Source organism: Pararge aegeria, chromosome 27 (genome assembly GCF_905163445.1).
Source record: "Pararge aegeria chromosome 27, ilParAegt1.1, whole genome shotgun sequence".
Classification (NCBI taxonomy): domain Eukaryota; kingdom Metazoa; phylum Arthropoda; class Insecta; order Lepidoptera; family Nymphalidae; genus Pararge; species Pararge aegeria.
The window spans coordinates 864,734-892,113 of record NC_053206.1 but is presented as its reverse complement, the minus strand read 5'-3'; the positions used below and the strand labels follow the sequence as shown (position 1 = coordinate 892,113).

The 27,380-nt window shown below is 37.9% G+C and overlaps 2 protein-coding genes across 2 annotated transcripts; one reads left to right on the top strand and one right to left on the bottom strand.

The window, feature by feature from the left end:
• The first annotated feature begins 585 nt into the window (after positions 1-585).
• Positions 586-2,607, top strand: LOC120635676 (RNA-binding protein 48). The gene is made up of 2 exons (XM_039906773.1): positions 586-766; positions 1,708-2,607. Exons 1-2 carry the CDS (start codon positions 656-658, stop codon positions 2,599-2,601), a joined length of 1,005 nt encoding a protein of 334 aa, XP_039762707.1. The 5' UTR covers positions 586-655; the 3' UTR covers positions 2,602-2,607.
• An 876-nt stretch (positions 2,608-3,483) lies between these two features.
• Positions 3,484-27,188, bottom strand: LOC120635784 (tubulin beta chain-like). Its single transcript, XM_039906941.1, has 12 exons — positions 27,009-27,188; positions 21,908-22,019; positions 20,188-20,313; positions 19,375-19,476; positions 17,650-17,777; positions 16,777-16,944; positions 15,471-15,585; positions 13,484-13,554; positions 11,025-11,164; positions 9,890-10,049; positions 6,091-6,192; positions 3,484-3,682 (listed from the first exon to the last, which is right to left on the bottom strand). The coding sequence occupies exons 1-12, from the start codon at positions 27,063-27,065 to the stop codon at positions 3,614-3,616; spliced, it is 1,350 nt and encodes a 449-aa protein (XP_039762875.1). The 5' UTR covers positions 27,066-27,188; the 3' UTR covers positions 3,484-3,613.
• Positions 27,189-27,380: the final 192 nt, after the last annotated feature.

The window sequence follows — 27,380 nt, the reverse complement described above, 5'->3', positions numbered from 1 at the left end:
TGTGACAAATTGTATACCCAGCTTAGTTAATAAAGTTACTAAACAATTTTTAAGCTTCTTTGTTTTGCTAAGTGTGTTTATCAGCTGTTTCTCATGTACCATATGATTTGAAGATTTTTTTCACAGTCTATATTTTTCTAGCCGTTATATAACGCCAAACAATAAAAATTAAAAAAAAATTACAAATGACAGGGGGACATGTTTTTGGTTCATATTGCACCTTGCTACAGAACCTTTTGCGTTCAATCCTACTTAGCTGGTTTCTTTCTTCTATAAACCCTTATTCCCTCTCATGCAACGCAATCAATGTTATGCCTAAATGTGATCTTAAAATTTCACTCTCAATAATAATTAATTTCGTCCAAAAAAAATATCGCTAAGAAGATTCTATTTCAAAACGCGTGTTTGTATTTTATTTTCAAACAATTAAAATTTTCAACATTGTCATTTCAACAATGTCTGTTGGTACCTTTATGAACAATTTAAATCGATTTTAAAACCTTTGAACCGATTCTCGTACGTCGAATGGACCATAGACAACAGATTTTTCCCAGGTCATGTCAACTGTCAAATGGTAATCCAAATTTGACGGCTAAAGTCAAATGATGTGAATTTTACATTTCAAAACATTGTTTATTTATTTTACTATCGAATTATGCAAGAGCAAAATAATGAAAACGAAATACTACTGCCACACCATGAGCAACAGTCTCTATGTACCACTCGCCTCCCCTACAGGCAAGGAAGAAAACTTACAGCAGTCAAGGTAAGCACCACTATAGAAACAGTGCGATAAATGTACCAACTCTCGGCTCAGATCAAAAAATCTTTAGCTAGATTACAAGAGAATCTGGCCGGTATTTCTCAACTGATTGTGAGTTTTACTGTCGTCCGTTTTGGGAATTTATAATTTCTGAATTTTCTCTGGTCTTGGTCTGGTGGGAGGCTTCTGCTGTGGCTACTTACCACCATACCGAAAAAGACGTCGCGTAGAAACCGATTCAAAATTTCATTCATTTCAAGTAGGCCTTTGGAAACGTCAAGTATGTCTGTTTGTAGTGACTCTACCACCGGTTCTGAAAACAGATTCTACTGAGAAGAAGCCGGCAAGAAACTCAGCAGTTGCTCTTTTCCAACATCAACGGTTTACTAAAGAACAAGTGCGATAAATGTACCAACTCTTGGTTCAGATAAGGAACTCTTAGGGAACCAAGTAAAAAAATAATCTTAAGATTACAAGAGAATCTGGCCGGTATTTCTCAATGAACAACAGTAAAAGTCACAATCAATTTGGGAATTTATAAGTTCTGCATTTTCTCTGGTCTGAGGCTTCTGCCGTGGCTAGTTACCACCAATTTAGCGTTCTGGTACAATGTTGCATAGACACCAATTCAAAATTTCATTTATTTTAAGTAGGCTTTTGGAAACGTTAAGTCTGTCTGTTTGTAGTGACTTCCACCGGTTCGGAAGGAAGATTCTACCGAGCAGAAGTCGGCAAGAAACTTAGCAGTTGCTCTTTTCCAACATCAACCGTTTATTTAGTAGTAGTAGTAATAAATTTCTATATATTATCTAGCAGAACTCTAGCAAACTTTATTTGTTAAGTTTGTTTTGTAAACTATAATTTATTTAATGTAAGTCTAGGTAGTTAGATAACTTGTTTACCGAATAACTATAACATTATAAATATAAAATAATGACTTCCAGGTATACTCAATATGCAAGGAATCCAACCATCTGTTAATATTTGGAGTACCCTCGCTAAACCTCCGTCAAGAGATCAAAGCGTTATTTATCAAGTTTGGAAAGCTTTTACAATTTAATATATCAAAAGAACATGCAGCCGAATCATTCACGGAAACCTATCATGCTCAGTACGAACGAATCCAATCAGCAAGACACGCAAAACGAATGCTTGATACAAAGAACTTTTACGGCGGTCTGTTGCACGTGTGTTATGCTCCTGAACTTGAGGATATTAACGAAACCAGGCAAAAGTTGATGCAAAGGCAGCGTGATGTAATTTTTCGATTGAAAAATTTAAATGATGAGCAAAAGAATCCTATAACAGCTTCTTCTACCACAGAAATACCTACGATAGATGTTTTAAATAACGAAAAAGCTACATCTGAAAATATGAACGCAATAAAACTTGTAAAACTTAACATGGGTGATATTAATACTATATATAACGGTACAAAAGTAAAATCGTTCAGTAAGAAACGGACATTAAACAATAAGATATTCCAACCGTGTTTTGTAGATAATAAAGTAAGAAAAACTCATGATAGTAACATAAGCAGTGACAATATATCAGGAAACAATGATGTTACAATTAGTAATTCAGAAGTTAAATGTGGTCAAGAATATAATGTTGCCATAGGTAATATTTCTGGGGGTAATACCAGTGGTTTAACAGAAAATAATATAAAAAACAGTAATCAGAATATAGAAGTTATAGATTGCACAGGGGTAGATGATGAAGTTGTTACAAATATTAACGAATGTCTCAATTATAACAACTTTGGTAGTGAAGTCATTAGAAAAATTCCAAAAAAACCTGTAAATAAAATACAATTTCATATAAATAAACAATCATAGCATATTTTATGTAGTTTTATTTCTGTGACAGGAAAATTCAACAATAAATAATTAGAAACTACAATATAATAGATTGTTATATTGAAATATTACTATGCTTAATTTACTAATAGTTGGTAGGATTTACTATTATTAGACAATATAAATGTTACAAATACAGGCTTGTAAGGAAATAGGCGGGAAAGAGTCAGGTATCATTAAACAATATGTGACTTTCTATTTTACTGATACAATAACGTCCTGTTCTTTTATGTTCATTTTTAATTGTTGGTACTAAATAAATATAATTTTTTCCCTTCATTTGGATATTAAACACCTGAGTTATACACTTTGTAATTTGAACTACAAACCACTAAAAATAATCATTGGTAATCATAATCCTAAGTCAAAGACATAGTCAGTGTTGCCAGTTATTTGTGCGGCAATGTGTAACATGTATGTATTACACAGGAAAAGATTCAGGTTATCTTTGACAATAAATAGTAACATAACAAACAAAATATGGTAATAATGGAAAACAAACAATGTTAATAATTAAAAAAAAATAATAATAAAGCACCCCACAGGTATAATATTAGAAAATCTTTACTGCTACACATATGTGTCCTGTCCATTTTATATTGATTTTGAATTTTTGGTACTAAATAAATAAGTGTCATAGTTTTACAAAAATAATATTTTCTTTGACGGCCGATCAGCGCAGTGGGCAGCGACCCTGCTTTCTGAGTCAAGGCCAGATAGATAGAACAAAGAATGTTAAATTGGAAAACGATGTTGGAAAAGAGCAACTGCTGAGTTCCTTGCCGGCTTCTTCTCGGTAGAATCTGCCTTCCGGACCGGTGGTAGAGTCACTACAAACAGACATATTTGATGTTTCAAAAGTGCTTATATTAGAAATTTGAAAGAAATTAATTTAGAATTTTTAATTTCGTGGTTTTAGTGGCTTCAATAGTAGTCGTATGCAAGAATTCTGTTTGCTCTTAATTCTGTGTTAGTATTAAGTACTAAGATTTTATTCTTCTGGATACTCTTCCCCTGGTATCTCTTCTTGCTCATCGAATTCTTCGTCAACTCCTACTTCCTGGAATGCATTTATTTGAAATTAATTATTGAGCTATGAAAGCTATGGGTTCATTCCGTTTATTTATTTACTAGCTGTTGCCCGCGACTTCGTCTGAGTTTGATTTTGTTTTTTGATGTGGCATTAAATTTTTGTGGATCTAAAAAAATAAAGTATTCAGTATCGCTAAGATTTAAATGAGGGGTTTGCCGCTGTCCGCTGAGGAGTTTTGTCCTCTATCTCCAACCACAGTTTGGTCAAAATTTAACACATATTATAACCTCTATAGTACAAAAATAATTATTTAAATCGGCTATAATTTGTCGGAGTTATAGTGTAAAATCGTCAAACACTCATCCCCTCTCCCAAAGTAAACGAGCTTAATGTCGGGATAAAAAATATCATATAATACTTTAACACTTCCAAGAATATGTGTACAAAGTTTCATGAGGATCGGTTTATTAGTTTTTGCGTGAAAGCGTAACAAACAAACTTACATTGACATTTATAATATTAGTAGGGATAGGGATGACTGGTTTATTGAAACTAAATAAAACATATTTTACAGGTTCTTCCCTAAAGCCTTATTGACTTGTCAGGCTACTGCACATTCCTCTTAAATAACAGATTAGTAGCTTAAATACAAAAATAAAACGAAACAACATTAACTATGCTCGCAATGTTTGTGTCCTCTTTACATATTCTTAAGTTGGAGGTATTGAGATGGCTTCGTACTGCAGCTATCATCTTTAGCTTCATATACGGTGTTTTATAAAAAAAATAAACGTGTGTGTACTTATGTACCTACACGCGTTAGAATTTATACTTCTTTGGCGTAACAACATAAAAATCTTTTCAAAATTTTTATCTTTCGCCCTTATTCTACGTTGTTAGAAAAAGCTACACTAACAATAGGAAAAAGTATTTAATATATTGAAAACATGTTGCATGTACCATATTCAAGCAAAATAAAAAAATTATTGATTGATTGACACGGTTAAAACCTTGTTTTGAAAAACATAAAATGTTGGTTATAGCTAAATTCAGGGTGTCGGTTTCTTATGACATTGTGCGCGCGCATCGTACATATTAACTAATATTTCCGTAACGCGCCAAAAAAAAAAAAAATTTGGATGATTTCTGGTATAAAAAAAATAGCTTATTTTTGTTTGGTTATCGGTGTAATTACAGGAACATGCAGTTTATCACCTACGCCTCAGGTGGGCCATGTACATAGTCAGATAGGTATTACTGTGTGTTCCGTATAGGCTCCGAAACGGCTGGACCGAGAAAATTTGAATTTGAACTGGAAAATGTTTGTGTGATGAACATGAATGATTTTCAGTGTCTGGGTCTTTATATGTACTTATATTACAAGTATTTATGTATATTATTCGTAAAAATATTCATCAGTCATCTTAGTACCCATAACACACGCTTAGTTTTGGGCTAGATGGCGATGTGTGTATTGTCGTAGTCATCATGATCACATCAACCGATAGACGTCCACTGCTGGACATAGGTCTTTTGTAGGGAGTTCGAAGTTCCACGATTCTGAGCCGCTTGGATCCAGCGGCTACCTGCGACGCGCTTAATGTCGTCTGTCCACCTCGTTGGGGGTCGACCAACGCTGCGCTTACCAGTACGGGGCTGCCAATCCAGCACCTTGGGACCCCAACGTCCATCCTTTCTTCGAACTATGTGCCCGGCCCATTGCCACTTAAGCTTCGCGACTCGTTGAGCTATGTCGGTAACTTTGGTTCTTCTACGAATCTCCACATTTCTAATTCGATCGCGTAGAGATACTCCGAGCATAGCTCTCTCCATCGCCCGCTGAGTGACTCTAAGCCTTCTTATGAGGCCCATAGTTAACGACCATGTTTCAGAGCCATAGGTCATCACTGGCAACACGCACTGTTCGAAGACTTTCGTCTTCAGTCATTGTCGTAGTATATTTGTTTATTTATTATTTATATATTGTAGCTGACCCGTGCTTCGTCTGCACCAAATCGGTTATTACCGGAAATCACAATGAAAATGACATTTTCTAAAAATAAATCCTAGCTAGATCCATTTATCGCCTCCGAAACCCCCTTTACACTAAATTTCATGACAATCTTTGGAGCCGATATCGAGATTCTAAATTTATATATACAAGAATTGCTCGTTTAAAGATAAAAAATACGATTAAATAAAAAAAAAAGTTGACTATATCTTCTTCGCTCGGGAACACTCGGCGGTGCCGAGTTCACCCGATCGAGCCTTTTACATCAGGGCGTGACCTACGTCAAAATCTATGTGTGGTGCGCAAAAAGAACTTTTTGCCGCACACGCACTTGCCCGCCCTTCTCTTTTATACCACCGAAAAATATCTATACATCAATGTAATATATTAATATAAAAAATCGCGTGTTAACTGAATTTTTTACCTCGTACTGCTGATACTCTGACACCAGGTCGTTCATATTACTCTCCGCTTCAGTGAATTCCATTTCATCCATACCCTCGCCGGTATACCAATGCAAGAAAGCCTGAGAACAAGAATATATAATTCAAAATAGGTAACAGTGCGTGTTGCCTTTGATGATATATTTTTTTTTTTATTCCACTAGTCACAAATTAGCCCTTGAATGCAATCTATCCTGATCGCGATGATGCAGATGGTAGCGGGCTAACCTGTAGGGATTATGGTAGTCATAATCGGTTTCCACGCTACATCGCAGTCTCCACAAGGCCCCGGCTTACTGTCACTACCCGATATCTTTTGTGAGACATAACATAAGAAAGGAAAATCAAAACACTTGGCAGAGCCGATATGAGAGCGAGGCGCAGGGGCAGCACACTTAGCGACAGCTGCCTACTATCATGGACATTCGCGAGCTCTTCAAGCTCGCGGATATCTCGTTCATGCTCACGCAGGCTCTCACTGGACACGCATAAATGGAGAATCACTAAAAATGGAAGATTCCACAGTTTTTCTGGGCATGACCTTGGATTGTAAGCTTCAGTGGGGTACCCATATAGATACACTAGCAGGTAAACTAAGCTCGGCTGCCTACGCCGTCAGGAAAATTAGACAGATTACTGACGTAGAAACAGCAAGACTTGTTTACTTCGCGTACTTTCATAGTGTGATGTCTTACGGGATCTTATTATGGGGCAAAGCTGCTGATATTGAAACTATATTCATATTGCAGAAAAGAGCTGTACGGTCAATATATAAACTTAAATCACGTGAATCCCTCCGTGAAAAATTTAAAGAAATTGGTATACTTACGGTAGCCTCACAATACATTTATAACAATATAGTATTTGTAAGACAACATATTAGTCTTTATAAACAAAAAGTGGACATAAACAGTCGACTTACAAGAAATGGTCATAAATTAGTGACATCTGCATATCGTCTGCGAAAGGTGCAGAAGTCATTTGTGGGATTGAGTATACGCTTTTATAATATGATTCCTGAGGTAATTTTGGACCTACCAATGCATAAGTTTAAAGAATGTGTTAAAACACATTTATTACAGCGAGTTTATTATACAATTGATGAGTTTCTTAATGACAAGGTTGCTTGGAAGCATCCGGCTCCGCTTTCATCTCTCACAAGATAGAAAAATGAATGTTAAAATATAAAATGTAAATTTTTGATGTTGGAAAAGAGCAACTGCTGAGTTTCTTGCCGGCTTCTTCTCGGTAGAATCGGCCTTCCGAACCGGTGGTAGAGTCACTACACACGGACAGATTTGACGTTTCAAAAGTGCTTCTATTAAGGCCTACTTGAAATAAATGAATTTTGAATTTTGAATTTCATACAACAAACACTACCTACACCGCTTCCACATCACCACTGACGATAAGTGCCCGTGTGACAACTCCACCAGCCAAACCCTTGACCATCTATTTCGGGAATGTCCCCGCTTCGGAAAACTCCGCCTGGATCATGAGTTCCTTTGCGGGCACCTTGGGGTGTCCCCCTATGAGCTGCGCTCTCTGATGCGAAAAAGATCTGCCTTGCAATCTTACACCGACATGGTAAACTCCATCCTGAGTGACCTCAAGAAATTCAACAATAGTAGATTAAAAATTTTTAGTAATAATTATTATAAGTGTGTAAATTTTATAGTTTTAGTTTATCTATGTGTATAGGAAGAACAGCCTGGCCGATGTATCACATCGCAGAAACAGGGCTGTACTTTTCTTTTTCAAAAATTGTATCTTACGAAACTGTTAATTATAAGCATATAAAATAAGATACTGTAAGAAAACTAAATTAATAAAAAAAAATCGCACTTCACTAAATCGCTTATCTTTGCCGCTAGGGTGGTAACTAGCCACCTCCAAAGCCTCCCACCAGACCAGACCAGAGAACATTAATAAATAATAAATTCCCGAATTGCCCCTGTCGGGAATAGAACCCGGGACCTCCTAATTGAATTCACGGGTCACCGTTGCGCTAGGGAGGTCGAGATGAAATCGATATTTTATTTTTCCGAACATTACAAAAATGGCTGTCAAACATGAATCAACGCTTGTTTTCGATTTGTGATTTATGTTAAGAAAATTATTTTGGATATCTTTCTTCTTAGTGCATTCTTCTAGAAGCACACATTTGCCAGTAGCAGTATCACGCGCGGTGCTACTGTTACGCTGAGAGAGACTATTATTCAGTTGGCTACCAAGTCTAGCCATCTGAAAGGGACGTACGTGGAGGCCCTCTCCACTCGGAACGAGGCCGAGGAAACCCGCCGTCTGCAGGCGGATAACACCCGCCTCCGCTCTGACCTAGAGCTCATTAGATTAGTGCGGAGCAGAAGGCGTATCGGCGAGACTTCACCGAAATGAAGATCGCGATGGCCAATGAGGCAGTAAGGGAGTCCACGAAGATGGCAGCAAAGGTAGCTGCGGCAAAGGAAGCGGAAAATAGTGTGCCACCTGCCTCGACCCTGCATGCGGACGTTCTGGAGGAATTAAAAGCCTCTATGGTAGCCGCCGTTGGTAGGATGTTGGACGCCCGTTTTGCAGGGATTGAGGACCTCCTCCTAACTGAAAAGGTCATCCGCCCACCGCTGTCCTCAGACAGAAGGGGATCAGTTGCTTCCCGTTTAGCTGGGACCTCACAAAATTCAAAATTCAAAATTCATTTATTTCAAGTAGGCCTAATACAAGCACTTTTGAAACGTTAAGTCTGTCCGTGTGTAGTGACTCTACCACCGGTTCGGAAGGCAGATTCTACCGAGAAGAAGCCGGCAAGAAACTCAGCAGTTGCTCTTTTCCAACATCAACAATTTACATTTTAACATTAATTTTTCTATCTATTGACAATGAAAGCGGACCCGGATGCTTCCAAGCAACCTTGTCATTAAGAAAATCATCAATTGTATAATAACCTCGCTGTAATAAATGTGTTTTAACACATTCTTTAAACTTATGGATTGGTAGGTCCAAAATTATCTTAGGAATCATATTATAAAAGCGTATACTCAATCCCACAAATGACTTCTGCACCTTGGCAGGCAGTTTGGGGCCTATCGGGTGTCCTTGGAGCTAGCCCGGCCTCAGCGTCTCCTGGGGTATCCTTGGCGACGGCGGGCTCCAGCTGAGCAGCGCCGCCGCAAGAAACCTGGTCGGAAGTGGTGTGCCGAAATACCAGGGCCAAAAAGGCCTCGATGTTGCCGTCTGCAGCCTGGCTCCGGAGGCGGCCAGTATAGGCGTGACCTACGCTCAGCCTTTAGAGCAGGCGGAGAGAAGGGTCTACCTGGAGGAGCTCGGGATTTTGGCGCGGGGATGCGAATTCACCGCTCTGCTACCGGGGCCAGACTCCGCCGTCTCCTTGGACGACACGAATGCCATCAACAGCCACCCCTTTGAGACTCTTCTTCAGGAGCTCCCGTACCATGGAGTGCCTCTGTGTTTACCCTGTGTGCACGCCACTGGGCACAGGCATTTCTTCTCGTAGGCGATTGTAGATCACCGATCATGCTGATCTGCATGGACTTCATGGTTTTGAAAATTGAGGACTTTCATCAACAATGCTTCGTTCAGCACCTCCCAATTTTAATAAGTTTTTATTTGACCGTTTCAGCGATGTAAGAATAGTTCGGGGGTTATAGTATGGTTGACCTAGGAGATCTAGAATTATTTCTTTTTTCTACCAATGTGCTTCCAGTTATGCTTAATGCGTTTTTGCCCAGCGGTGGACATAAACGCGCTGGGTAAGTTACTCACCTTCCTCCTGAACATGAGTGTGAACTGCTCCGAGATTCGCTTAAAGATCTCCTGGATGGCGGTTGTGTTGCCCACGAACGTGGCCGCCATTTTTAGCCCACGCGGTGGCACGTCGCACACAGCCACCTTCACGTTATTGGGTATCCACTCCACGAAGTAGCTGGAACAAACCACGCTTAAACTAGTGGTGGTACTTGCAATAAAACCAAGTGGTAAGGTAGAAAAACTAGATACCTTTTAAATCAATTTAACTATCGGATTCAGAGAATATATTTCGCAGAGCGTGCTCGACTGCCTTCTCTCTAGATTGGCAGGGTAGGGTAGGGTATACCGACCGATAGGGTGATTAAGCATCTCGCGAAATGCTCGCGACAGGCGCAAATCTTGCAATCACTACTGTCAAACGTCAGTTTTCCATACAATAAATAAACAAAAATGACGTTTGACAGCAGTGATTGCAAGATTTACGCCCGTCGCCTGCCTGTCTTAATCACCCGTCGTCAAGCAACTAATTGTTAAGAATTCGGTAGTTTTTTGAGAAATTCACAGTAGACACTAGGCCGGAGTTAGGATACTGGCGTATTACTTACCTCCAACTTGAGTTCTCCTATTTTGTAAGTGATTGATCGACTGACACACAAACTTGATGCCCTGGTTTCCGGTTTTTCCTGTATTCACCGGGCTGAACGCCACCACCATCGACGTCCACTGCTGGACATAGGTCTTTTGTAGGGAGTTCTAAATTCCACGGTTATATGCCGCTTGAATCCAGCGGCTACCTGCGACGCGCCTAATGTCATCCGTCCACCTCGTCGGGGGGCCATTCCAGCACCTTGGGACCCCAACGTCCATCCCTCCTCCGAACTATGTGCCCGGCCCATTGCCACTTCAGCTTCTCGACTCGTTGTGCTATGTCGGTAACTCTCTACGGATCTCCACATTTCTGAACGCCACGTGTTCTGTGTTATCTCATATCTGGCATTCACCGGGCTGTAAAACTATTGTTCTATGCTACCTATAGTTCACCGGGATGAAGACCTGGTATCCTGTGCTACCTAGATTTCACCGGGCAAAACGCCTGATTTCCTTTGTTACCTAGAGTTCACCCGGCTAAACTCTTCGTGTTCTGTGTTACCTGGAGTTTTTGTCTTGCACTGTGAGCATCTGCTCGTCAACCTCCTTCATGGACATGCGGCCGCGGAAGATGGCGGCCACTGTGAGGTAGCGGCCGCGGCGAGGGTCGCAGGCCGCCATCATGTTCACCGGGCTGAACATCTGATATTTACGTCATAGTTAATACCTTTTTATTACTCATGCGGGATAAGTATTTATTTATTTAGGAAAACCAACCGCTAATACATTTTTTCTTGCCCAAGTTTTTACGTTGCGAGCTAAGTGAATGTTCAGCTTATTACAGGTTTTCACAACGTTTGCAAATAATTTCAAAATTAATTACATTTTATATATAACTGCAATTACAAAATAAATGTCTAGATGTCTAAAAATATTTTACTAATTAATAAGGTTATAATGTTAAAAAATTAAATAGAATTAAAATTCAAATTCAAATTAAATTGAAAATAAAATTAAAAGTAGTATGTTAGTACTCGCCGTTGCGATTGGAAAAGAGCTGTTTGCCCATTTTATAATGACGCGTGAGTTTTTTCGTAAACGAAACTGTTATTTGAGTGCGACAAGTTTACTTGGCGCACTCAAATCGACAACATTCAAATCGGGTTGCAGATACTATTTGACGTTTTCAAATTGTTCAAATGTGACAATTTATTTGAACTAAAGTAAAATTAATTAATTAATATTGAGCTGTTTAATTCTACGCATTCATTGTCGCAAATAAATTTATTATATTTTGTAACAATTGAATTGGCAATATAAAAATATATGAAACATATAAAAATTATATTTTGTTAATTAATATTTAAAAACTAAATAAAATCTAAAACGTCCTCGAAACCACCGCAGCGAGGCACAGTTCCTAAGATGCTGGCAGCATTTCCCCTCTGGATGGCCAAACTAATTCGTTGGCCAAGGTAACTGCCCGCTCTAGGATCACCGGTAGACTCGATAACCCTTTTCGATAATTCTTTGAAAAGGGCTCTTGCCTCCGGACCCCACGGTCCCAAAGTCTCTACACCAAAAGGCACAAAAATGAAGCTGCTATCCAGGTTTTTTTAATTAGTTTATTTTAGGTTATAGTTATGTATTAATAAAAATTGTATATCGCAGTAATTTGAAAATAAAAAGTGCTGTTTTATTAATATTAATTAATTTGTATTTATTGTTTGAAGTATATTTGTTTCTTTGTTTTAAACTTTTCATCCGTTTGTTGGGACTTGGGATTTTGTGCCGACATATACCTATCTCCGCATTTGTAATAAAAAATAGTATCTGCAACCCGTGCGATGTTGTCGATTGCTCACTCGAGCGAGCAACTTCGCTCTCGTGGGCAATCGACAACTTATCGCACTTGTTGCACAATATACTATTCCCTCCACACTCTTGTTTTAATAACCCTTATTATACAGCAGTTGCATAAACTACTATTACCTCCCAGGCGCAGCGTGGATCAAGTTAATAAATACCAAAATACCTACTCAAATCGATATAAATTTTATTTCAATACAAAAAATAAGAAAAAAAGAGTGTTTGTACTTATGTACACGCGTTAGAAGTTATACTTCTTTGGCGTATAGCAAAAAAAATAACTAAAATGCAGTAGCGATTAACGATAAATATTAAAATTAATCAAAACGATTTTATTTAAATGAAAAAGGTTTTATTAACGTAATAATATTTATTTATTTACACTGTTTGTACTGTTACGAAACACGTGTTCTAAATGTAAAAATACTAGAATATACAACTTGAACGTAGTTTTCATGCCACCTAGAGCTAACTTTACGATGTAGAATTAAGGTGTCGGTGTGCGCGTGTATCGTATAAATTCACTCTCATAATTTTTCTCCATCGCGACAAAAGAAATCATCATCATCATCATATCAACCAATCGACGTCCACTGCTGGACATAGGTCTTTTGTAGGGAGTTCCACAATACACGGTCCCGGGCCGCTTGCCTCCAGCGGCTTCCAGCGACTCGCCTGATGTCATCTGTCCACCTGTTGGGGGCCGACTTACGCTGCGTTTACCGGTGCAGGGTCGCCATTCCAGCACCTTAAGACCCCCAACGTCCATCGGTTCTCCGAGCTATGTGCCCTGCCCATTGCCACTTCAGCTTCGCGATTCGCTGAGCTATGTCGGTAACTCTAGTTCTTCTACGGATCTCCTCATTTCTGATTTGATCACGTAGAGATACTCCTAGCATAGCTCTCTTCATCGCCCGCTGACTGACTCTGAGCCTTCTTATGAGGCCAAAAGAAGTATAACTTCAAAAATACTTCAAATTTTATGTTATGGGTAATTTTAACATTTTTTCTATAGAGATAATTCGAATGAATCGTGAAAAGCAAGAATATGGTTTCTAAGAACTTAGGTCAAGAATAACATATATTTTTTTTAATCTGTGAAGAACTACATCAACCCCTTAGCAGCACTCGACACCTTAAAGGACAGTTTACCTGTTGAGTTAACTCTGCAACGGTCAAAGCTCTGTAGCCTTGGCTGTTACGCGCAGTCAGTGGAGCGAACCCTGTAAAAATAAATTGGTTGTCTGGAAAGTCGGCTTTCTGACGATAGTTGAACGTGACAACGTCGTAAGAAAACACTGATGGAATGGTGGCATTTTTCAAAAGAAAATTTTAATTTTATTTGTTTGATAGATATTATCGTTGCTATAAACAATTGACACCACATTCACTTTTCACTGCACTTCATCCTTGCCGAAAACATGTAAATGTATTATTGTATAGAAGCTGTCCACGCGGACGCATCGCTAACTCAAGTAGGAGAGAGACAGATGTCGAACGCCGAGGCCGACTGTGCCTCTTTATCGCTCGTTCCGCGCTCTCGCTTGCACTTCAAGCCTTGAATGGAACGCCTCAGAGCGAGGTAACGCCGCATACGTCATGTTTTTTCGTGCGTGCAGCCGGCTCCATGGAATTATAAGACGTTGTCACGTCAAAAAATGATTGAACGAACCGAATATCTATAGGTTACCGTTCTCAGTGAGCAAATATTTCATAACGTTTCTTTCTGTCAACCTATACGGGTCTATTCCCACAATGAAAAGGGGAAAGGCCGTAGTCCACCACGCTGGCCGCCTTTGAGAACATTATGGGGAGCTCTCAGGCATGCTAGTTTCCTCACGATGTTTTCCTTCACCGTCGAAGCAAGTTTTATTTTTATTGCTTAAAAACGCACATCACTTAGACAGTGAAGTCGACCAAACGTTTATTACATCAAATAAACTGGTTTATGCAAGACGTGCCAGTCCTACTTCGCTAAATTATACATCTTTTTGATTAGATTTGTGTCGATTCATATAAATCAAGATGTTGAAATAGAAAAAGCTTAATTTATTTATTTGATTTTATTTGGTAACTATGACTCATCTACACTATAACATAACAGAATAATTAAAAACTAAACTAAATTAAAAAAAAAAACTTACATTAAGTATTAATATGCAATATACAAAAAGTTGCAAATTAGAATTTCTGCGTCTAGGCAGCCTTACGTGGATTTTTATATATATTCTTAATTTTAGGAATTCTTGACCCGTAATATGACGACACTTTTGGTTAATTTCAAAGAAAAAGCAAGCAAGTTGTGTGTGGAATACTTGTGACAAGTCAAATGTCACGCCGCTTAAGATTTCTCGTACTTATAGCAGCGCGTGCAGCAAACCACAAAAATATTTGAAATTAAAGTCCGTAAAACCGGTCAATTTCAATCGTTTGAGTGAAATAAAATAAAAACCGGTTTCTCTGTTTAACCTGTTAGAAAAGCGAAACCGGAACCTCAACCGAAATGATTCTGGTACCGGGGCTAATGATCCAAAGTATCTCTTTGACTCGGGTACACTCGGCGGTCCCGAGTTCACCCGATCGAGCCTGTCACCTCATGACGGTACCTACAGAAAAATCTATGTGCCGTGCGTATGGAGGGTAGAGGTAAGGAGAGTCATATTATATGCTAGAAAAGTTGAAAAAGTGTCCAGTTGTTGCGCTAAATAACAGTTCAAAAATCCTCCACAATGGCGCTGCACAGGGTATGGTATGAATGTAGCAATCGTAGATGAATTGAAGTATGCCGAGTTAAAAAATTTAATGTCATTATCGACTAAAGTTGTTAATTATTGAGAATTTCAACAACTTACGTTGTACAAAATATTGTGGTAAATATAACCTTACTTCCTTGTGTCTCCATACTTCCTTGTTTATTTTTCAAGCCTACTCTAACAATATTTATATTTGGCGCTTCTTTTAAGAGTTACCCTGATGCAAATGTGGCGCCATCCCAATTTAATACATTTTGACGACACTTTTTCATATACACAGATGACTCTCCTTACCTCTACCCTCCATAGCCGTGCGCTAAAAGAAGTTTGTCCTCAAAAACATAACTGTAAAGTTATAAAGCTTCATTGAAATAAATTCTACTCACCGGGCATAAAAAAGTGTAGCCTCGGGAATGGAACCATGTTGACTGCAAGCTTGCGAAGGTCAGCGTTCAGTTGTCCGGGAAACCGGAGACAAGTTGTCACCCCGGACATTGTTAGCTGTGGACAATTCAATTCAATTTTATTTAAGTCAAAGTCAAAGTCAAAAATATCTTTATTCAAGTAGGCCCACAGGTGGCACTTTTGATGGCGATAACCACATTCGTAAACTTAAAACTAAAGCTACGAGGGTTCCAAACGCGTCCCGGTCTAAGAAGAAGCCCACAACAAACTTAGCCGGGTGTTTTTGTTTTTTGTTATCACCATCTCACAATGTCATTTTAAATTATTAGAAGAGCAACCTGGTTAGAGCAATAATTTACACCCAAGCTTTTTTATCGATTACGTAGTCCTTTATACTACAATAGGACTTTTCTATAAGCTTACGTTTAACTTTGAACTTTTTAAGAGACATCTCCAAGATGTCAATTGGTAGTTTATTTGCTGATACCGGTAAATAGGTGTTACAGGAAAAAAAAAATATGCAGATCTTAACTGTACCACGCCAAATTGGCATGCAAATTGTTTTCAGGGTAGTGTTTAGAATTTTAATTTGTTACTACCAGGTACAATTAAAATATTGGCAATCACAATGTTTATAATAACACAATACAATTAATAAAATAATAAATTACAATTAAGTTTATATGGGCACATGTCAAAGAAATACAAATAAATTAATAATTACTAACAAATGTCATTTTACCAAAGCCTTTGTTACTCTCCGTCCTTTCTACTAACTATGCCCAAAGTCGAGTCGATTGGTTACTCATTAAAAGCGTTAAGTAAACACACTTTCGCATTTATATTATCTACATCAGTATGGATTGGATTTTTCTGTCTAGAAATATTCATTATGAGTCTGAACATCTTACGAATGGTAGAGCTTTTTGGCATAGAACTCGTCCGGGGAATCTCAACAGTGGCGTGCACAGAGGGTGTGCACAGGGTTTGCAGATGATACAAATTGAAGAAAATCTCCAGTACGATAAATGCTTCAGGATAGCTTTTTATAACTCTTACAATGCCTATCCTTAGGTTTTTTATAAACTCGTACTGGAGATTTTCTTCAGTTTATATCATCTGCCTACCCTGTATGTATGCCAGTTGCCACCGATCACACCCGAGGGTCACGATCGAAAAGAGTGGTTGAAGGGGGGTAGCGGAGTGTGCGAAAGAATAAGTCGTACAGCGCTTTGATATTTATGCAGAAGGTCTCCACCAGCAGAGCACGGACAAGATGGTACTCACCGACACCAGATGGTTGAGGTCTCCGTAAGTTGGGGAAGCGAGGCGAAGCGTGCGGAAGCATATATCGTACAGCGCTTCGTTGTCGATGCAGAAGGTCTCGTCTGTGTTTTCCACCAGCTGGTGCACGGACAGGGTCGCGTTGTAAGGTTCTACCACCGTGTCGGATACCTACGAACAAAGCATTTTTTAAATTACTAGCGTATCCAGCCCGATTCGCCGGGCTAGATTTTGCTTTATTTTATTTAAACAATAAACTTACATCATTTAATTTTTAATAATAGCTGTATTTGACAGTTTGCCAGTTCAAAAATAGGAGTGCTCCGATCGTCACCAAACTTTACAAGATTACTGGCCAGGTCAATCCGGAGATTCCCTGAAAGTTTCATTGAAATCGGTCCAGCCGTTTCGGAGCCTATACGGAACATACCTACCCACACACTTTCTCTTTTTATAGAGATAGATGTAGGACTTGCACACGCAGGGTTTAGGGATCGATGGACATGTTTAAAGTAATCATTATTACTTAAAAAAAAGTCCGGGACGCTAAATGTCTAGCTGTTAAGGCACAATAACCGCTTTTTGTTATAATTTTGTCAATCAAAACACGGGTAAAATATTAAGATGGTGACGTTCCTATCAGATCTTTATCCAAACAAATAGTTTTATAGTTAAAATTCATTATGTACCTGCAAATTACTCTTTAAATCATTCGAAGTTACGACGGGTATAGAAGTGCTTAAAAATATTTTAATTACATTTGATGCAGACGAAGTTGCGCGGGTCAGCTAGTTTCATATAAATTCTTAAATTTTAAATTTTTTTTTAAATAATAGTTCGTTAGTTCTCTCTGTGAGTTTACGTTCCCCTACTGACCTTGGGAGATGGCACAACGCTGAAGGTGTTGACGATCCTGTCCGGGTATTCTTCTCGAAGCTTGCTCAGCAACAACGTGCCCAGCCCCGAGCCAGTTCCGCCGCCCAGGGAGTGGGTCAGCTGGAAACCTAGATATGTATCTCTCATGTATACAAAATATAAATGAAAAACCATTTTTTTTTCCGACGTTATACTTCTTTTGGCGCCTTAGGGAAAAATTATGAGAGTGTTAGGATTTAAATTTATGGATGGAAATTATAATATAATAGTTTAAAGCATTCTAATTTCCACTTCTTTGTTATTTTTTTAATTTAATCTTATTTTTGAACGAGACGATCGGTTGTCATTCTCCGATTGGTTAACGCCGGTAGACGCATAACGGCGGGAACCAATCAAATTGCTTGGATCCTACCTGGACGGCTATGAGTTTTGGCGGGAAATTGGGTTTTCTTCTTGGCGGGTTGCGAGGTTGTACAACGATTAGTTTATATTGTCATGTCAAGTAAATTAATAAAATGATATTTGTATGGTATGTTTATTTGCATCTTTTCGTGGTCTCATCGCTATCCTACTAAAGTTCTAATAAGAGTAAATTTTTATGATGCGTCACAAAAAACCGACACCCTGAAGTTAGCAATTAGGTTTGACAGTGTACACTTTTAATTGTCAAAGTCTGCGGGCTCATTCCGTTGACTCAATTGTACAAAAATCTGAAATTTTAATTTTGGTTGTCCGATAATGAGTCTGTTACCTATTTATTTAAATAAACTTTATTTAACTATTAACTTAAACTAATTAGCTTTATTAACTTAATAAACTTTATTTAACCAATAACTATTTAACTAACTTCATAACTAACTGATAATGCGTTATAATAAAACTTTCAATGTATTAAATACCTTTTTCTGCAAACGTAGAATAAGGCGAAAGATGAAATTTTTGAAAAATATTTTAATTTTAATCTTGTTACACCAAAGGAGTGTAGCTTCTAACGGGTGTACATATTCCACTACATGACCCTTGACTGCAAGCTAGTAAGTGTTGATGCAGTCTAAGATGGTAGCGGGCTAACCCATTAGGGAGTAGTCATAATAATCGGTCCTAATCGGTTTTTACGCGACATCGCACCGGAACGCTAAATCGCTTAGCGGCACGCCCTGTCGGTAGGGTGGTAACTAGCCACGGCCAAAGCCTCCCACCAGACAAAATATTACTACACTGGCTTTAGATGTACACTGATTCACTTTCTCTGAGCGCTAATAGTTTTTGAGTAAAACACTGCCATCGTTTTTACTAAAAGAAATCAGATACAGCCCTAACATTACATGCAAAATTAAAATCAAGTGGCTCCTGTCAATTTATTAGGTACGCGTCGGTACTATGCGCGTGTCGGTCTTTTATCTTCAATAGGGTTGTCATAAGTAAATACTTAGTATGATTCATTTTAGTTTGTAGGTAAATTAAATATGCTTCTTTTGATTTTTACAGGGTGATTCCTTTTGAAATATGCTTATGCAATTTTAGTGATAAAATCTCTTTTAGCCTGTCATAGTTATTTTTGGGATATCCATAGTTTGCTACCTGTGTTACGAAATAAAATAAACAACTTGACACGGCTAGGTGCTCAAACAACCCTGTCTTTAGAAAGATAATAAAGGCTTACGATTATACACAATACACAAAAAACGCACATGTTATGTAGTCATAAAATGTGAGCCCACCAACCCTGTAAGCAGTCGCAGGGCTCCGCCTCCTTGCGCACCACGTCCATGACCGCCTCCACCAGCTCAGCACCCTCAGTGTAGTGGCCCTTCGCCCAGTTATTACCTGACAAGTTCAAACAAGTCCAATTACAAGTTGTAGGTACATCATCTTGACCTGCTGGATGGAGCTGGCTAACATAAGAGAGTCTTACAATGTACGCGCGTGTGTATGAAGTGGAGAATCGGTGTAGGTGTAGCTGTGGCTGCGGGAGTGAGTGTGGCTACGTGTTGGAGTAGATGTGGGAATGGGTGTGGCTCTGTTTGTGGCAGTGGGCATGTTTGTGGGTTTAGCAGTAAGGATTACAGCTGGTGAGGCAGAGAGTGTGGCAGCGGGTGTGGCATCTGGGAGTAGCAGTGGGTGTAGCAGTGGCTGCAGGTGTGGGAGTGGCAGTGAGTATAGCTGTGGATATGGCAGTGGGTGTGGCAGTGGGTGTGGCAGTGAGCGTGGCTGTGGGTGTAACAGTGAGTGCACTTGTTTGAGTGACAGTGCGTGTACCTGTGGATATGGCAGTGGGAGTGACTGTGCCTGCTCACAGTCACTCTCAAGTCGCATTGGTTATCGGAGTGGCTGTAGGCGTGGCTGCTACGTTTCGCGAAGTTAGTTCGACCAAATAGAGATTAGCGCAGATTAAAAAAAGCCGAGGCGACAGCGTTGCTCTTCTAATCCGTGTTCATTTAACATCATCCATAATCTATATCTATTATTTCTCTAGGTCCAGCTGTGGTTAGCTGGATCAAACATCTCCCAAACCTAATGTCTGTATCATGAACTTACCTGCGCCACTCTGTCCAAACACAAAGTTGTCCGGTCTGAACAGCTGGCCATACGTGGAAGACCTGATGGCGTCCATCGTTCCAGGCTCCAGGTCCACCAACACAGCGCGAGGAACGAAGCGTTTGCCTGCAAACGGAGAAAAAAAGAGGAACTTTAAAGCTTATACTTATTTTGCCATAATAAATTTCCTAAAAGTGCCAATTTTGACGTCAAAAATGTCCGTCACACATAATTTGGTTTTAATGAAAATAAAACTAAGTGCATAAAATTCCCATTACCAAATGTTAAACATGTAAAAACCACTATACTACTTAATAATGAGGAATTGAATCCGGTGGATACAACAGTATTTCTAGGAATAACGTTAGATGCTAAACTTCAATGGGGCCCTCATGTAAATAATTTATCGAACAGGCTTAGTTCTGCCGCCTATGCAGTAAAGAAGATATGCCACCTGACAGACATAGAAACTGCTAGGCTAGTCTATTTTAGTTACTTTCACAGCTTTATGTCATATGGAATTTTACTATGGGGTAATGCTGCTGATATTGGCACCATTTTCGTGCTGCAGAAGAAGGCTGTTCGTGCGATCTATAAAATGGGTCCGAGAGAGCCATTGAAAGATAAATTTAAAGATGTTAAAATAATGACACTCTATAGACAATACATATTTGAAAATTTAATTTATGTTCACAAAAATATATCAAAATTTAAAAGAAAATGTGACTGCAATAATTTGAACGTTAGAAGCAAAAATAAACTTGCAGTGCAGTACACTAGACTACACAAAATAAGCAATTCATTTAAAGGAAATTGTATACAATTTTACAATAAATTACCGGTTGATATCTTGGGGATGTCACTAAAGAAGTTCAAAGTTTGTATTAAGCGAAAGCTTATAGAAAAGTCCTATTATAGTATAAAGGATGACGTTAACGATAAAAAAGCTTGGGTGTAAACAATTGCTCTAACCAGGTTGCTTCTTATATATTTTCTAATGACAATGTGAGATGGTTATAACAAAAAGAACACCCGGCTAAGTTTGTTGTGGGCTTCTTCTTAGACCAGGGCGCGATTGGAACCCTCGTAGCTTTAAGTTTACGATTGTAGTTATCGCCATCACTACTCACTGCTATGTACACATTTTGTCTATAATAACGCATCAAAAGTGCCATCTATGTGCCTATTTGAATAAAGAAATATTTGACTTTGACTTTGACTTTGCAATATTTGCTGAAAGTATTGCACGCACGAGATAAAAATAAAATAAAATATTATGTATGTATATATATAAAAATGTTATGTTGGTTTGTGTACGCTTCAAATACTCAAACAGTTCTGCACCGATCAAGCTGAAATTTTAGCACGATATTATAATCCGCATCAAGGATTGTTTTTATCTATTTTTTGCATCAGTCACATATCCGCGACCGCGAAACTACAGTTTTTTAACGATCGATGTACCAGTGACCGCGCCATCTGCCGAAAGCGAGAAAAACACTCGCTGACACATGTAATGTATTCTTTGTTTTGTTTCTCATTTCTCAACCATTCCATAAAAATGTGCCACAGCTAAGCGTAGAAGGGTACAAATACTTTTTCATAAAAATGTTCATCAGTCATCTCAGTACCCATAACACAAGCTACGCGTACTTTGGGGCTAGATGGCGAGTTGTGTATATTGTCATAGTATATTTATATTATTTATTTATCTACTCACCATCAGACGCTTCGTTGTAATAAACCTGTATCCTCTCCAGCTGAAGTTCACTATCACCATGGTATTTTCCGCTGGGGTCAATACCGTGCTCGTCAGATATGATCTCCCAGAACTGTGGAAAAAATAATAATAATAATAATAATATAACCGGTGGTCACTCTGGAGCCCTGACCACCGGTTGCTTGGGCATTCAAAAGCCCCGCATGCGGAGAGTGGAAGTTTTGTTTTATAAATTTTTAATAGTGTTTTTTAATTTATTCTTAAGCATTGTTAATAATTTAAAAAAAAAAGAATAATAATAAATGATAGAATAATATAATAATAATCATTTCTTTTTATAAAAAACAATAACAACAATACATGTAACCAAAGCTTAGCTATAAAATAAGCCAGAGGCCCTGATAACTAAACTGTGTATAAACTCTTAAGATAGTTATCAGTGCTCTCCCCAGTTAACAGTTTCAATAAGACATAAAGTACACAATAATTAATATCTAGTCTATCTAATAATAGTATTTTTGTGATATAAATATAGGTATGTGTTCATGTTCAGATATTAATTTTTCAACTTCTATTATATCACCAGTTGTATTGGCACTTTGTTAAGGCCCAGGAAAAGGAAAGAAGAAAGAGAAGAAGCACTTTGTATCGGTACAAAAATGTTTTGTATTGATTAAAACGCATTTTTTTTACTTTAGTTTGTAATTTTCTAATATTATTCTCAGCATCCTGTCAGTCTCCGGTCGGCGAATGAGAACAAGCTTGAGATTCTCTTATCTCGCTCTCAGCGCTATAACGAGTCATTCACTGTTAAGGCTGTAACACTGGGGAAAAACGTCATTCCAAACCCATTCACCTGTTTAAACATCGCTTAAAAAATTATTACTTATCTATGTAATTGAGTATTATGTAAGTTTATAATTTTTTTAAATTATCGTTTTATAAATATAACCTAAAATAAACTATTTAAAACTAAATAAGATCTAAAACGTCCTCGAAACCACCGCAGCACAGTTCCTAAGATGCTGGCAGCATTGCCCCTTTGGATGGCCAAACTAATTCGTTGGCCAAGGTAACTGCCCGCTCTAGGATCACCGGTAGACTCGATAACCCTTTTCGATAATTCTTTGAAAAGGGCTCTTGCCTCCGGACCCCACGGTCCCAAATTCTCTACTCCAAAAGGCACAAAAAAGAAGCTGCTATCCAGGTTTTCATATTCTCTTGGCCTGCTCGGCACTGGTGGCAGCCGCACTTACCATTGACGAGGTGGTCTGGATGTGTGATGCAGCTAGGGTATCAACACAAGTTGCATCCCACAGAAGTGACCTTCCAAGCCTCCAAGGTATGAGCGTCATACCATCATTACAGTTTATAATGGCATAAATATATATCATACATATCTATTAGAGTACATATAAATTTATATTGGTATATGTTCATGATTTTTTTTTTGTAACATGCTTTATTCACCACCCACTTTCCACTTTTTTATCGGCTTTGAACGCTCAGGTTGCCTTTAAAAGATCACTTTTAGTGATAAGGCCGCCTTTGCACCTTAGTACTGTTACTGTTTATTTTCTCTGTATTTTTCCTATTGTGTTGTGTTACAATAGTTTTTCTATTCAATTCTATTCTATAAGAAAACTCTAATATTAGAAATATCTCTACGTGACCGAATCTGGAATAAGGAGATCCGAAGAAGAACCAGAGTTACCAACATAGCTCAGCGAGTCGCGAAGCTGAAGTGGAAATGGGCGGGGCACATAGCTCGGAGAACCGATGGACGTTGGGGTTCCAAAGAGCTCGAATGGCGACCCCGCACAGGTAAACGCAGCTTTGGTCGGCCACCAATGAGGTGGACAGACGACATTAAAGTCGCTGGGAGCCGCTGGAAACAAGCGGCCCAGGACTTTGGAATTTGGAACTCCCTACAAAAGACCTATGTCCAGCAGTGGACGTCTATCGGTTGATGTGATGATGACGGATGTAACTTTACGAAGCCGTTGTTAACCATGGCGATCAATGAATCAATCATAAATACTTTATTGCACACAAGAAAAAAATAAATAAAAGAGACAAAAACAACAAAGGTACAATTAAATTTGTGTAACAAAGGCGGCCTTACCAGTTATAGTGATTTCTTCCAGGCAACCATTATGAGGACACACATAGGAATCCTTATCGCGGTGCGCAAAACTCTTAGAATATACTATGGAGGGTAGAGGTAAGGAGAGTCATCTGTGTATATGAAAAAGTGTCGTCAAAATGTATTAAATTAGGATGGCGCTACATTTGCATCAGGGTAACTTAAAAGAAGCGCCAAATATAAATATTGTTAGAGTAGGCTTGAAAAATAAACAAGGAAGTATGGAGATACAAGGAAGTAAGGTTATATTTACCACAATATTTTGTACATCGTAAGTTGTTAAAATTCTCAATAATTAACTACTTTAGTCGATGATGACATAAAATTTTTTAACTCGGCATACTTCAATTCATCTACGATTGCTACATTCATACCATACCCTGTGCATCCACCAGCGCCATTGTGGAGGATTTTTGAACTGTTATTTAGCGCATACACTGGACACTTTTTCAACTTTTCTCCCATATAAGATGACTCTCCTTACCTCTACCCTCCATAGAATATACATACATATTAATAATTACAAAAATTACAAAATCAGTAGGTACATATCTTAAAATATATAAATCTCCTGTCACGATGTTTGTCCGCGATGGACTCCTAAACTACTTAACCGATTTTAAATTTAATTGGCACACCGTGAGCAGTCTGCTCCAACTTAAGAGATAGGATAGCTTAGATCTTTAATTATAGTCGCAATTTCATTTTATTGCAAATTATTTGTCTATAATTAATTGACAGTCACATGTTATACATATATATAACTACTATACTCATTTAAGGCTTAGCGATACTGAATAATTTAAAAACAAAATCAACCGCAGACGAAGTCGCGGGCAACAGCTAGTATAAAATAAAATAAAATACTATATGGTAAAATAAATAATACTAAAACTATATATAATAATGTTATCGGTACAGAAAGTAAATGTGGAATATAATAATCATACTTACAGTGTTAAATAATAATTCTTTAGACGAGTCTTAAAAATACTGTGTGATTTAGCGTAACGAATGTCACGTGGAAGATCATTCCACAATTTAAATGCCTTGATAGTAATTGACTCATTGTAACATTGCGTACGGCTGTTTGGCACTTTCAGCTTATTGTCACTCTGAGAACGGAGAGTAAGTGAAAGAATTGAAATAGCACCAAGAAATGTAAAGCGATCTTTAAGATAAGTCGGAGTATGTGGATGAAACAGAATAGTGTAAAGAAAACTTAAAATATGATAGTTTCGTCGGTGTCTTATAGTGAGCCATTGGAATATAATTCGGTGTTGAGTTTTATGGTCAAACTTCCTAAGCCCACAAAAACGCAATTCTTATTATTATGTTTTGAATTCGTTCAAGCTTGTTATGTAACTGTTGTGACAAATCTGAATAACAAGAATCGGCATAGTCAAGGATTGGTAGGATGAGTGTGTGAGCAAGAGATGTGTGCGATCATAAGTGGAATACATAACTGATGTAGAACATCTATTAGAAGCAAGGCCAACTCTTGTGCCGTCACGAAAAATGGCATGACGCTCTCATGCCGTCATGCCTCCCCTGCCATAATCGTCATATGATAGCACGATTCTTGAGGAGGGTATGGGCTATTTATCTTTTTTAATTTTCACCCTAAATGAGGGATGTATGTTTATATGAGAGCCCGTCAATTCTCAAGTTATGATAGATAAAAATTATTATAATTGACATCTTGGAGATGTCTCTTAAAAAGTTCAAAGTTTGTATTAAACGTAAGCTTAAAGAAAAGTCCTATTATAGTATAAAGGACTACGTAATCGATAAAAAAGCTTGGGTGTGAATTAACCTTGCTCTAACCAGGTTGCTCTTCTAATAATTTTAAATGACATTGTGAGATGGTGATAACAAAAAAAAAACTCGGCTAAGTTTGTTGTGGGCTTCTTCTTAGACCAGGACGCGTTTGGAACCCTCGTAGCTTTAGTTTTAAGTTTATGAAAGTGGTTATCGCCATCATCTCACTACCGTGTAATTATTATGTACGCATCAAAAGTGCCACATATGTGCCTACTATTGAATAAAGATATTTTTGACTTTGACTTTGACTTTATTATTTAGAGGCTCGGGTTTCGGGATTTCTAAAACAGTTAAAATGCGCTAGAACAATACGCTACTCAGAAAATATAAGTCTAATTAAAAACATTTTTTTTGCATTTGACAAACCAGTTCTCGAGAAAGTTCAAAGGAATGGTAAAATATTTACATCACCCTAGGAGTCGAGCAAAGTGTGGTTGATTTAACACGGTAGATCGTGGAAAAAGTTTGTTTGAAAAAACATCAAAATTCGTACGCGGTTAATGTCGCGTGGAACTGACTGTATACGGTAATATAGGTAGAAATGAATTTAAGAAACGATAGTATTTGCATTAGCATCGATTGCTATCTCTTTCTTACAAGGAAATCCCATTTATTTTTAATCTAAGTAGCCATGTGAAAAAGAGAATCGCACCCGGGCCTTATTGCGATAAGTAGTTTGTTATTACGAATAATTCGTACCACTGCACAACAAAGGCCACACATATTACGTGCTCGTTGTATACCTAAATTATTGTTAGCTTATTATTAAACCTACATACCGACTCAACAATTTCGAGGCAAACACCTAAGTAAACAAATAAATTGAATAACATACAAATTATCACGGCAAAACTACGACAGTGGTTTATTTATTTGGAATTTCATCTATTCAAGGATTACCTTTGCCGTATAAAAACTGGTAAAAACAAATTAAGGATACAAAAAATAGATATGCATTAATACATACTTTTAAATATAATAATATCTTTTCGATAAGAGATCGACCGTTCTCATCTCGAAAGATTTTTAGAGCGTAACAATTATTTATAGAATTTCTCATAGTTTTCTATTTTTATCACTAATAAAAAGGAGACAATTATCATTTATAGAAGAGGCTTTTTATCATCCCACCTTTGAACCGATCTGGTTTCCACACTGGCCGGCCTGCAAATGCACTATTTCACGCATTTTTAAGACTTTTCACTATAAAGCACTTAATTTAAAAAGTGAAACTGCAGGGGAAATTCTCGAACTATTTATGCTAGTGCTACACATAAGTATCTGTTAATATTAGTTTCAAAATATTATAAAAGGTCAATTAAAGTAAATTAATATTGTTCTTAAAATGTGCTTAAAAACAGAACCTATCAGCCTATCACTAAAACATAATTTATTAAGCTTTTATCATAATATTCCAACATAACATAGTGTAAAGTTACCATTATTAATAGACTAAGCAAATATGTATATATCTGTAGTCTATGACACACAAATGTCAAAACG